This window comes from Hermetia illucens, chromosome 6, assembly GCF_905115235.1.
Source record: "Hermetia illucens chromosome 6, iHerIll2.2.curated.20191125, whole genome shotgun sequence".
NCBI classification, from domain to species: Eukaryota; Metazoa; Arthropoda; class Insecta; order Diptera; family Stratiomyidae; genus Hermetia; species Hermetia illucens.
This window is the reverse complement of record NC_051854.1, coordinates 99,498,404-99,511,819: the sequence shown is the minus strand read 5'-3', so window position 1 is coordinate 99,511,819 and position 13,416 is coordinate 99,498,404. Positions and strand designations below refer to the sequence as shown.

Genomic DNA, 13,416 nt, shown 5'->3' with positions numbered 1-13,416 from the left:
GCATATTAGAGCGATGGGTTGAGTACTTTGATGAGCTACTGAACAACCAGAACATCGACGAGTTGGAGGTCCCGCCAACTGAAGACGAGGGACAAATACTGCCACCACCAAGTTTAGGAGAAACAGTCCGTGCAATTCATCGGCTAAAAAATCATAAGTCGCCAGGAGCCGATGGAATTACACCCGAATTGGTTAAATATGGAGGCGACCAGTTACACCAAGTGGTTCACCGAGTTGTGCTCAAGATATGGAACAGCGAATCAATGCCTGATGATTGGCAACGAGGCATTATCTGTCTCATACATAAAAATGGAGATATCACACAGTGCAGCAATTATAGAGGTTTCACGTTGCTGAGTACCATCTATAAGATATTATCCACTATCTTGTTAGGCCGGATAGCCCCATACGCCCAGAACATCTTTGACCCATACCAAAGAGGCTTCACTCCAGGCAAATCAGCAACAGATCAGATTTTCTCTCTGCGGCAAGCGATGGAAAAACTGTTGGAATATGGACAACAGTTGCACCATCTGTTCATCGACTTTAAAGCCGGCTATGATAGCATAGCCAGGGTGAAACTGTACACGGCCATGAGAGAATTCGGTATCCCGACGAAATTAATAAGACTGACTAGGCTGACCCTGACCAATGTGCGAGGCCAGATAAAAGCAGCAGGATCACTCTCAAGACCATTCGACATCAACAACGGTCTACGACAAGGGGATGCGCTATCATGCGTCCTCTTTAACCTGGCCCTCGAGAAAGTGATCCGTGATGCTGAGGTAAATGCAAAAGGTACGATCCTCTTCAAGTCCACCCAACTATTGGCCTATGCTGACGATATCGTCATCATGGGAAGAACCACCCGAGACGTACAAACTGCCTTCAACCAGATCGAGCAGGCGGCAATCGGGGCGAGATCTTGGGCTGCACATCAATGAAGGCAAGACCAAATATATGGTGGCAACGTCAGCACCGAAGACGAATCAACCAACAACATCAAACCGCACTGGTCAAACACAAACACGAAGAAGAATAAGGATAGGAGAATACAACTTTGAGACCGTTGACAATTTCTCCTATCTAGGGTCGAAAATCACAACCGATAACAACTACGATGATGAAATCCGCGCACGGTTGTTGTCAGCCAACAGAGCCTATTTCAGCTTACAAAAACTGTTCCGCTCGAAACGTCTCACCATAGGGTCAAAGCTCTTACTGTACAAGACAATGACCTTGCCAGTCCTCATGTATTCCTCGGAAACTCGAGTTCTTAGCAAGAAAAATTGCGAACTCTTGGCCGCGTTCGAGAGAAGAATCCTCCGAAGAATTTTTGGCCCCCTACATGAGGATGGACGATTCCGTAGCCTACACAATGACGAAATATATGAGCGACACCATGATCGTCCGGTTGTGGATAAAATCCGGCTCAATAGGTTACGGTGGGCGGGTCACTTAATCCGTATGGATGAGGATGATCCCACCCGGAAAGTCTATAAGGGCAATATCTATGGTAGAAAAAGAAGACCCTGTCTAAGATGGAGCGATGGCGTGGGTCAGGACGCCAGACTGCTTTTGGGGATATCGAATTGGTGGACCTCGTCGCAAAACCGGGATGTCTGGAGTTCCTTATTAAGGCAGGCCTATAACGGATGTTGCCCCGTTGATGATGATCTATTTTGGGGAAACTTCTAACCCAATGAGTTCTTTATGCATTGTAGGCAAGTCATTACATCACGTACCCAAACTTCCCCTTCGTCTTTGTAACAAAATAAAGCCAAGATACGAAGAAAAAACGAAATATTTTATCCTAACAACAATATTACAATCTGCAATACAAATCCATCTTAGTCTACGCCAATTTTGTCGGTTTAATGAACGTTCGTTTGCGCTTCATCTTCTTCCTGGCCAATTCCAGCTGATGCAGCTGTGAATACACTTCAGCGTAAATTTCCTTTTGCTCTTCTTCTGGTATCGTCTTCCGATATTGCTTCATCAAATCGTATTTCTCCCAAGGTGTTTCGCGGGCTTTGGCTTTAAGGATGTGTTTCTCCTTCAGATGCTCTTCAATGTTTTCTACACCTTTCAGGTTCTGCCGCTCCCATCGTTCAAGCCACGGCCTCGGACGAAGTTTCACTTTGATATCATTCACGGGGACTGGAGCGCCTTCAGGCAAAAGCTCCGGTTCCATGTTCACGTCGAATGTACTATACTCTGGCAGCGCATCACGTAGATAATAGAGTTTATCGTCCAGACGTTTTTCAAGGCGTAGAACTTCTATTTTCTGAATTGCCGGGTCGTACATTTCATACTCCACTTCGATTCCTTGGAAGTCGATTACATTACGAAGGATGAAACGGGCCCGAAGGCCGCATCGATCACGGTCAATGCAGATTCCTAGAAGAAACAATCAACCACATTGAGGCAATTAAAGGTGATCCTTAGTCTGCAATCTTACCTACAAACCGACTCACTTTCCCGGCCGAATAGGGCTCAGAGTAGGTCACAGCCATTATCGACCCAACGTAGAATTCAGGGATGTCGATATGTTTGCGCCGATTGAGCATGTCCATTCGTTCTAATTTCTCGCGAATCGGATTACGCCATTCTAACTTGGGATCAGGGAGGAATTCGGGATAAACGAAGCGGTATTCCGACGGCACTACAGGCTTCCTTTGTTCAGAAGATGATGGAGAGTTGGATTGCGTTTGGGCTTGCGATGAAAGTGGCACCTTGCGCTCTGATTGAGCCGAACATCTTGGAACAGTGCTTGCTGAAATGATGGTGGGGATAAAGTTTGTTGTTGATCAACATTTCCTTACTTACCTATCCTTCGAACATTTGTCTTGTTTATTATTGCCGATTGGAATACTTTGGAAGAAATATTCATTTTTCTCTGGAACCTATCCCCCAATCTTCATAACCAAAGTCCCAAAACATAACCTGAGCGAATTGACAGCATCTTCTTATGAGGGTTGAGTAAATTTCGAAGTAATAAAATCGAATTATTCTAACAAAGTGTTATCGTGCTTATTTTTGTTTAATATTCAACGTCAAGTAACAAAATTGAATAATTAATGAATATCTGCGTTAGAAGTTCGATAGAAAGAAGAATATGAAAATTTGATTTTCAGCATTTTTTTTTTCTTTTTTTTTCATTCTACATTTTAATTAATTACAGCAAGAATTAGATCATTACTTAGACCTCTAGCTTACTTTGTTACAATTCTTAACCTAGGATTTAAGCGCTAACAGTGCCAGTGCATCTGTGAGCTTTTTGTTTAGAAAAAATTAAAAAATGGCCTCAAAGCATCATTTCTCAAGATTCAGGGTTATACCTGTGGAGATTTAGCACTGCCCGAGCTGATTATGTTGGATATGTATCTCTTTTTCAGGCTCCTGCGATAGTCCTTATAATTCTGATATCCAAAGGAAATGCCGACAAGCGATGTTAATATGATTAAGATAAGTTCAATTTGTTTTGACTGGACGTCTACCGGGTTAACTATTACTGAATTTATCACCTCGCCGGTATTGTCGACTTGTTTGGTTTGGCCGCCACCCATGTTCTTTGTGGTCTGTTGTTATGCTAATTGAAGCGGGTCTGTTCTGTTTAGTCTTATATACGGTTTGCTTTTAAGTATAGTTCTTGCAGTTACATTACGATGGGTCTGTATTTTATTAAGGTATTTACTGCTAACTTTCATGGCCTCGGCCTCAATCGTTGCGATATTTATGTCACGTTGTATGATTTTATTATTTACGTAATTTGGTGCGCCAAGTATTGCACGAATAATTTTTGTTTGAGTTCTTTGAATAATCGCTAAGTTGGATTTTTTTGCAGAGGCCCATAGTTGCAGTCCATATGTCCATATTGGTTTTAGTACCGTCTTGTAAATCAAAATTTTTGTTGTTGTGTTCAACTTTGATTTTTTGTTTAGTAGCCAGTATAGTTTCCTAAATTGTATGTTTATTTGTTCTCGTTTTTTGTTAATGTGCGTCTTCCATGTAAGTCGTCTGTCAAGGTGCATACCGAGATACTTGATTACTTTCGTTTGTTGGATTGGTTTATTATTTATGACAATTGGTTTGCATGTTCTTTTCCTCAGGGTAAAGGTAATCTGTTGGGTTTTTGCTTGGTTTGATTTTGTTTGTTAGTTATTGTAGTACCCTTGAGGCAGTTTGCGGATTTATATGGGAAAAGAGTATTGCACAGTTAATATTTTTGCACATGTTGGAAGATCAAAAGTGTATAGTAAGTAGAGAATTGGGCCAAGGACGCTACCTAGGGGCACCCCAGCTTTTATCTGATATTTTCTGCTTAGAGCCTCTTTGTATTTGACCTTGAAGGTCTGTCCTTGAAGGTAACTGAAGAGGATTTTGTGAAATTTCGTGGGGAGGTACCTGGCTATTTTGAGGAAGAGGCCCTGATGGCAAACCTTATCAAATGCTTGGGAAATGTCGAGGAAGAGTCCTATGCAATATTTTTTCTCTTCAAGGGCCAGTTTGATATAATTAGTGATTTTGTGAATTTGTTCAATGGTACTATGACCGCTTCTGAACCCAAATTGATGGTCGGGTATTATTCCATTTTCTTCTAGGGAGGGTAGAAGCTTATCTAACAAAAGTCTTTCAAAGAGTTTGGATAGAACTGGCAGCAGGCTTATTGGCCTGTAGGATGAGACTATAGATGGGTCCTTGCCGGGCTTTGGGATCATTGTGACCCTAGCATGCTTCCAACTGTTTGGGTAATAGTTTAAGCATAGAATTGCGTTGAAGATGTGTAAGATGGCTACTAATTCCATTATAGGTAATTTGTTGAGCATCTTTCCAGTGATACGATCATGTCCTGGGGCTTTATTGGGGTTTATTTCGGAAAGTTTGCTACGTAGCTGGGGGAGTGAGAATTTCAAGGGCCTTCCCTCATGTATGGTCGGTGAGTCTATGTTTGGTTCAAGATCCGTGTCCTCTTGGCTGAAAACTTCGGCTAAGTGCTTAGCAAATGTTTCGGCTTTTGCTTCGTTATTCATTACCCAGTTTCCTGCAGTGTCTTTTATAGGTGTTTCCGTTTCTACTGGTTTTTTAATTTTCTTTGTTGCTTTCCAAATTGAATAATTGGTATCGGCTTCGTTGGAAAGGCCACTGATAAAGTCCTGTATTTTGTTGTTTCTGTCTATATAAAGCTCTTTTTTTAGGTTCCATGAAGCTTTATTGAAAGCTGCTTTAGCTGCTGGAGAACGTGTTTTCTGCCATGCAGCTTTTGCCTGACTTTTAATTCTTAGTAGGTCAAGAATTTTTTTATTGTAGTGACATGTAATTCGGTCATCATTGGTAGTAATTGTAGGTATTGCAATATTTGCGCTTTCGGTGATGGTGTCTGTTAGGTAGTTCAATGCGTTGTCTATGTCTTCTTGTGTTTTCAGTCTAATGTGAGGGCAAAAGTTTTTTTCAAAGTATTTCGTGTATGCAATCCAGTTTGTCCTTGCGTTAGTCAGTCTGATTTCGTTATTTATAAGCGTTGGCTCAGAGTTAATAGTAATAATCGTGGGTAGGTGGTCAGATGAGAGTTCACTAGTAGTTACTGCGCTAATAAGCCTTGGGCTGACGTTTTTTGCAACTCCGAAATCGATTAGATCGGGAATTTTAGATCTGTCTGTTGGCCAGTAGGTTGGTGAGCCACCAGAAATGCAGTGAAGATTATTGTTATATATGGACTTTAGGAGTTGCTTTCCCTTCGGGGTGGTCAGTCGAGAACCCCAATGAGGAGACTTTGCGTTGAAATCGCCTGCCGTGAGGAATCGCGGTCCCAGGGTTCTAAAGAAATCATCAAATTGTGCGGAGCTTATCGTTTGCTTGGGGGGGGGGGGGGGCAGTAAATTGCTGCAATATTAAGTATAAGTATAGTAACTATCTTGCATGCTAATAACCGTGTGGTGGATATTACTGAGTTGGGTAGTAGGTAATGGAAAGTGTTTTATCCGATTTCTGATCAGAATCGGTGTACCGCCGTAAGGTTTGTCCTCGGGGTGATTATTGCTATAACATGTATAACCATAAATCTTAAAGAAATTTTTGCTATTGAGGTGGGTTTGTGAAAGTAACATTATATCAATACTATTTGTGTGAAGAAACGTTTCTAGTTCTAACTTATGTTTTAGGATACCGTTTGCATTCCAGTGTGCTATTGTTATTTTCCTCATTATTTACAGAGTAGCTTTGATAATATCTCTGTCTGCTTGTTGAGAGCTGCTTGCATTTGATTCATAGTGCTGGTTAGCTGTTGAATATTGGTTGTTAGTGATAAGAGGATTTGCATGATATTACCTTGGAAATTTTCATTTATGAGGGGGGGCTGCTGTTGGTTACTTTGTTTCGCTGATTGATTGTCTTGAGTGTGGTTTTGGCTTCTCACAGCGTCCGCATAGCTAGTATACTCGACAGGCCGGTGCTCGGAGTTTTGATGGAAGTGGGTGATGTTAGTTTGCAGGTCGTATTTCAGGTTTCTTTTGTTTCCAATGTTATTCGTGTTTCTGTTGAGGGCTACGTATACTGGGCATCCACGATAGTTAGCGGTATGGTTTCCTCCGCAATTGCTACACTTTCTGGTTGTTGGGTCATCCTTCTTCTTTTCGCAGTCTTTTGTTGGGTGTAGATCTCCGCACGCTACGCAAACGTTCAATAGTTTGCAATTGGATTTCGTGTGACCAAATTCTTGACAATTTTGGCACTGTACCATTGTTGTTCTTTTATAAGGCTCATCAATTGTCACTTTTCGATGGAGTATGTACTTGAGATGGTATATTGGGTGTATCTTTCCTTTTGGTATTTTGCTCGATTCGGGGGTTAGTTCAATTTTGAACATGGGCTGTGGTATCTTGGATTTGTTAAGTACATTATGGGCTGTTTTTACATCAAAACCTTTCGTTTTGAGGTCACTGATTATGTCGTTTGGGTCGACATCTGAGTCTATTCCCTTAATGATAACACGAAGACCTTTTGCACTTTTTAATTGATAAGTGTAGTAGTGACTTCCTTTGCCATCAAGCCAGCTGACAACCTGGCAGTATTTTACTTCATCTGATACCTGGACTTTTGTTTCTCTTATCTTGCCTCTTTTCAATTCAACAAGATAAATTTTTCAACATGGTCATAAACTTTACAATGGGGGTCAACTGGGAACTCCACCTTAGAGAAAGTCTCAAGCTATTTCGAGGGATTTTTAGACCAATTCTTAACTATGCCTCCTCTTCAGGATTCACTCTCAAATAACTTGAAAAGAAAACTGAATCTCTCATTGGTGCCTTCCAGAGGGGCAGTCACAGACATTCTCAATGCCAAAATGTACAAACCATCCTTTTATGCCCTCATCAGGAACAATTGCATCACTTCCAATCCTAGAAAACTCATGTGCAGACGTAACCCCCACCCCGTTCAAACAGTTTTCCATATTAAACGCCTATGGGGACGACGATGCTCAAAAATGGCAAGCTCTAGGTTTTACAATTCTGGCCACTGATACATCGGTCGATGTTTCAAACGCCGAATGTACGAGACAGACACAACCTCTGTTCTCTCGGCTGAGCTACTAGCCATTGTCCAAGCAATCAAACTGTCAGGTACAGCCAAGCTAAACAAAATTAAGGTTTTCTTCACTAACTCTTTTCAGGCCATTAAAGCCATCATTAACAAAAGCTCAGTCAATTATCTAGCTGCCCCCACGATGAAATGAGAAGAGCTCGTCTGGAAGAAATGCGGATCCACTGGGTTCATGGGCATAGCGGAAATTTTTACAACAAAATAGCGGGTGATGCCGCCAGACGAGCAAAAACGGCGAGCACCTTGATTCGCCCATGCTTTTTCTGACGTCTTGCAGTTAACACGTAGCAACATTCTTCTTGAATGGAACGAGGCTTTCAAAGCCACTTCCTTAGGTAAAGGTAAATTTTTCTCTTATATCTTCCACAAATATACCCCATAAAATCCCGGTTTCCGCCCCCCTCCTCCCTCCTCAACACGACGACGGCGATGTCAGCACCCTAAACAGAATAGTCTCTAATTTTTGTAAAGTCCTCCTGGCGAAGATTGGCGTGGCTCCCTCTCCAATCTGTGATAGCTTTGGTGAAGACGAGACGAATAATCAATGCTGAACTAAACCGCCAGTTGTTTGAATCTAAATTTGACTAAAGCCAGGTAGCTGTTTAGGATATGCGGGATCTCAAATTCACTTCTACATGGACCAAATGTTCAATATAATTCGCAACCTTGTCGTGTTTTTGCGATGATATAAAGAAGCATTTTTCCACTTGTTGCCACACGAGTTCGCTCCGAGCTCTCGAAGCGAACGGTCATTAAGAGCAGAGCTGAACAAGAATCCAGAAGGAAGTATACGTTCTGGACAGTGGTGCCATTCACGTCCGAAAAAGGGTAACTATTATAAGAACATTAAATTAAAAAAATATTGTTACATTCCAGAGCTGCTGCGCACAACAGCAAATACGGGCTTGGGGACAGGATGTCCGCCAAGAGGTGTAAGATGATACACCCCGAGGAGATGTCATCGGAAGAAGAAGGCAGCTCCCCAGAGCTGCAAGCAATGAACGCGACCCTCCTCGAAAAAATCGAGGGGCTAAAACAAGAAAAGGCTGCGATGGTCCAGCAGCTGGACTGTCAGCTAAAAATTATAAAGCGGCTAGAGGATCGCTTGGCATCCCTCGAAGGGAGGATGCCAATCACAACGTCGGAGCAGCAGCAACGACAACATCATCGTGAACAACATCAACATGAACAACAACAACAGAAGGATCAACAACATCATCAAGATGGAGAGATGTGCGTCGTCATCCAAGAAGAGGAAGGCGACGAGTTCAACTTCGTCCACCGGAGGAAAAAGAGAAACAAAGAAAAGGTGAGTGTAAGTAGAGTTAATGCCCCTCCAGCAAACCCTCAGGCACCCTCCCCCCAGGCTACCCGCCCAAAAAAGGCAAAAATTCCGCCCATCACTGGGTATAAAATTAATGTTCCTCAATTCTTGAGGATATTAAAAGAGAAAGGGTTAAAAGCAACCCTAAAAAATACGAGGGCCGATAGGACCCTCATTTTTGCTCAAAGTCTTGAGGATCATGCAGCGATCTTCAACCTTATTAAGGAAAAGGGACTGCATGCCACGACCAGTACCCCTCCGGCTTTAAGGACTCAGTCTTTGGTCATCCGTGGTCTTCATAGAGAGACTGAGCCGGCTGACATAATGCGCGAACTCAACGAAGAGTACCCGCACCTAAAGTTGAAAAGTGTTTCAAATCTAGTCACACGAGCCGACAAACTGGCCCAGAGCCTGAACCCGGCGCTTCCATTGAAGTCGCAATCGGGGCTGTTCATGGCTACTTTCGAGCCAGAACAAGATCTAAACGAAGCATTTAAGGTGAAATATATCCTTCACCAGAAAATTTCGCTTGAGAAAGTCAAGCCGTTTCAAGAAGTGCAGTGCTACAACTGCCAAAACTTCGGGCATATCGCCATCAATTGCTCCATCGTACACCGGTGCGTGAGGTGCACGAAAAACCATGTGCGAGGGGAATGCTCAAATCCCACCGCAGACAAACCAACTTGCTGCAATTGCGGCCAGGCCGGACACTCCGCCAACTACCGCGGATGCCCGGCATACAAGGACATGGTTGCCAGAAGGGAAGCTGGCAGGGCGAAAAAAAATGCCGAGACCATGAAAGCCAAACATGCGGTGACTCAGATGTCACAAAGCTTGGCCAAACCGGGCGTTTCTTACGCTCAAGCAGCTAGGAATACTCTCCCTAGAGCTGCAGCCCCCCAAACTCCTCTTACCCAAACAACTAGGAACACTATTCCTAGAGCTACAGCCCCTCAAGTCCCTCAAGGCAACAAATTGGCCTTCCAAAACTTGGTCGAAACTCTCGCTTCGGCCCAAACAAATGAACAGCGACAATTAGCCGCTATCCAACTTTTGATAAGTTCATGGAGTTAAAAGTCGTCACATTTAACTCCGCGTCCTTGGTCTCACGCGCCCAACGTGCCACCGCACAAGAGTTGATCGATTCCCTGAAAGCAGACTTCTTCTGTGTTTCAGAGACACATTTAAAAAGCAGGCACAACGTTAATTTTACCGGATATAACATTATCCGGGACGACACCAACAGCGGTTCCGCCCTTTTAGTCAGAAAAGACTATGTATTTGAGGAAGTCTCCATCAAAAACCTGCAGACCTGTTCCGCGGCAGCGGCCTTAGTTAAAACTAACGACAATAGACGCATCTTAATAGCTGCAGTCTACGAGTACATAAAATGTAACTCTTCCTCTGAACAACTGGGCCAAGACTTAGAAATCTTGAGCGATCTCCAGTATAAATCTAAATACCTAATTTTTGGTGGGGACTTTAACTCACGGCACACTTCCTGGGGCGATTTGGCAAACAACCGAAATGGGGTTGCCCTCGAAAAATGGATCCATAATGAAAGTCCATTAAACCAGCTTGAGATGATCTTGCCAGACACACCCACAAGGCCTGCAAGTCAGTCAATACTTGACTATTTTCTAATGTCCGCAGACGCCACTCTCACACTGCAGGTGTTAACGTGCAAAACTTTACCAGGGATGTCCGATCACTTCGCAGTTGAACTTATACTTTCCCTAAACTCTCAACTGCAAAAGCGAGTACCCAGCGCAATAAGATCATTCGCCCATACTAACTGGGATAAATTCAGGGCAGAATTAGCACCACAGCTAAACCTGAAAAAAAATCACTGTCTCGCAAAACCTAACGGACAAAGAAATCGATGAGGCCATCATCTTGGCTACTGATGCCATCAACTCTGCTACACGCAGAAACACAAAGCTCCTCAAAATCGATGAGATTCAGTTCAATAAACTGCCGCACGAGATAATAAAACACCTGAAAGTCAGAAAAATCTGGCGCAGAAATCTCAAACGAAACTTCCACAAAAATGGCAACAGAACTAACACGGAATATAAAGTGTTAATTTCGCGGATTAACTGCCTTAGCACATTAATCCGTCAAATGGTGGAACAATTCCGTAGCAAGGAACTCACTCGCCAGCTAGCAGATGTGAAACCCGGATCTAATATGTTTGTACATATAAATAGGCTGACAGGCCGCATCAGATCCAAAAACTTCGTTCTTACCAAGAAGAATGAAAACATCGGCAGTGACGCTAGGAAAGCTCAAATACTCGCAGAGTCTTTCCTAAATCAACTAAACTCTCCTTTACCTAGTAACAACCGAGCCGTCAGTTCGATTGTAGACACGACAATCAAAGACTTTCTTCATGAGCATTCACTCAAACTAACTACCTTCTCCACCTTTAACCCATCCTGCAAACCAAATGACCCAAAAACCTTTTTGAGCTTATCACAGCTCGCAGCCATCACTAAAAGCCTTAACGGCAAAAAATCAACTGGACCAGATGACATAGCTAATATTGTCATCAAAAACCTCCCTAGGGCATCAATGAAGTTCCTTCTTGCAGTCTTCAACAACTGCATCAATAATGGTTACTTTCCCACTACTTGGAAAGTAGCAAAGATAATCGCCATTAAAAAAAAGGCGGCTCCCACGAACCACAAAACTTCAGACCCGTCTCTCTCCTCTCCAACTTGGGCAAGCTCTTCGAAAAAGTATGGACAGTGGGATTAGTCCAACATTAGCAGACTTAACGTCAATAACAAGTCCACAGTAGTGTGTGCATTAGACCTCGAAAAGGCATTTGATTCCGTGTGGGTCAACGGACTTATCTTCAAATTAATCAGCCTTGATTTCCCTATCCCGGTGATCAGACTTATAATAAGTTTCTTCGAAGATAGGCATTTTTACGTCAGCGTGAGAAATGATTATTCCGATCTCCTACCGGTCACTTCTGGAGTACCGCAGGGACCCATTTCAGAACCTACACTCTACAACATTTTCACGGCCGACGCTCCAATCCCAGAGAGCGGCACATTACAGTTCGCTGATGACACGCTTATCCTCTAGTTGAGCCTCCGACCCGGTAAGGCAGCTAATGCTATAGAGAAATACTTAACAAATCTCTGCAAGTACTACCAGACCTGGGGGATAAAAATCAACGAGGCTAAAACACAGGTTATTACTCTTCGGAGAAAATCCAGATACTTGGGGTCTAGATCTATCCATAGAAAAGCTAAACGCTTAAAGCTACGCATCGGGAATACCGTAGTAAACAGTTCACAACAAATGAAATACCTGGGAATGCTTTTTTCATGAACACCTACGATTCGACCCCCACCTTAATCTTGCTCTCAGCAGAGCACGCGGTGCACTAAGTAAAATCTACTCTATTCTTCGTAAAAGAGTAGGACTTTGCACTAAATCTAAACTGATTCTATACAAAGTCCTCATAAGACCGATTCTTTGCTACGGAGCCCCTACATGGATCTCTTGCTCGACCAAAGCTATGAAGAAGTGCGAGTCCTTCGAGCGCAAAATTTTGAGACACTGCGTCGGCTTGTCGTACAATTGGAAAACCAAGAAGTGCGGCCGCAATGCCGAAGTGTACAGGCGAGCAAAAGTTAAACCTTTTCGAGAGTTCGCTCTCAACCTGTTAGAAAGATTCTTCGAAAGAACGGAGAATCACCCCAATCCATTCATGAGGCAACTTTATCTGGAAGGTAACTCCACCCCATTGGCCACATTCTTAAGGCCTTGCCAAATTGTGAGCTCTGCATTAAAACCCGCCATTGTCTCTCCCTTCGACACTCCTTGCCTGGTAGGGGTGCACAGAGGTTAAGCGCGAAATTGTGAGCGCTATAAAAACATTAGTTATAAGAATTAGATTTAAGTATTATTTATTAGATTAGATTAGGTTAGAATAGGTAAGTAAATAAGCCTTCTCGTGCTCTAGGTGCAGGCGCAGTTTTTTTTTTCAAATATATGTCCAGTCTTTTAATCATGAATTGTCAAGATCTATGTGTAAAGTAAATACACCGAAAAAAGTAATGTCAGAGAAGGTCGGGCAGGCCAAACATTGTAATAGCCACCCGTTTTTTTTTTAATTATGACACATAAGCTACATTTAGGCTAGTAATAAGAAACAAACGCTATGTATTTAATGTAAGTCACTGGTTTTTAAATAAATGATTTTAAAAACAAAAAAAAAACAAAACACTTGTTGCCACTTTCGGTCACGTTGCTCCTAGGGCAGAGGTGAGGCAGCGTCTGAAGAGTTGCCTCTGCCCTGAATGAAACCATTAGTCCTTTTCGGTTTTTTGATTTTTGAATGCTAGCCCCAAACTAGGGATCCGTGGACCAAAAAAAAGTGGGAGTAAGCTGCTCCCCATATGTGGATGTGAGTTTAGAATCCCGCATATCCTGAACAAATTGAAATACTCCATTTCCTTACATATTCAAAAATA

The 13,416-nt window shown here is 42.8% G+C and overlaps 1 protein-coding gene across 1 annotated transcript; it reads right to left on the bottom strand.

Annotated features, from left to right (window-relative positions):
• Positions 1–1,786: 1,786 nt before the first annotated feature.
• Positions 1,787–2,989, bottom strand: LOC119660149 (39S ribosomal protein L19, mitochondrial). Its single transcript, XM_038068549.1, has 3 exons — positions 2,830–2,989; positions 2,462–2,776; positions 1,787–2,400 (listed from the first exon to the last, which is right to left on the bottom strand). Exons 1-3 carry the CDS (start codon positions 2,891–2,893, stop codon positions 1,856–1,858), a joined length of 924 nt encoding a protein of 307 aa, XP_037924477.1. The 5' UTR covers positions 2,894–2,989; the 3' UTR covers positions 1,787–1,855.
• Positions 2,990–13,416: the final 10,427 nt, after the last annotated feature.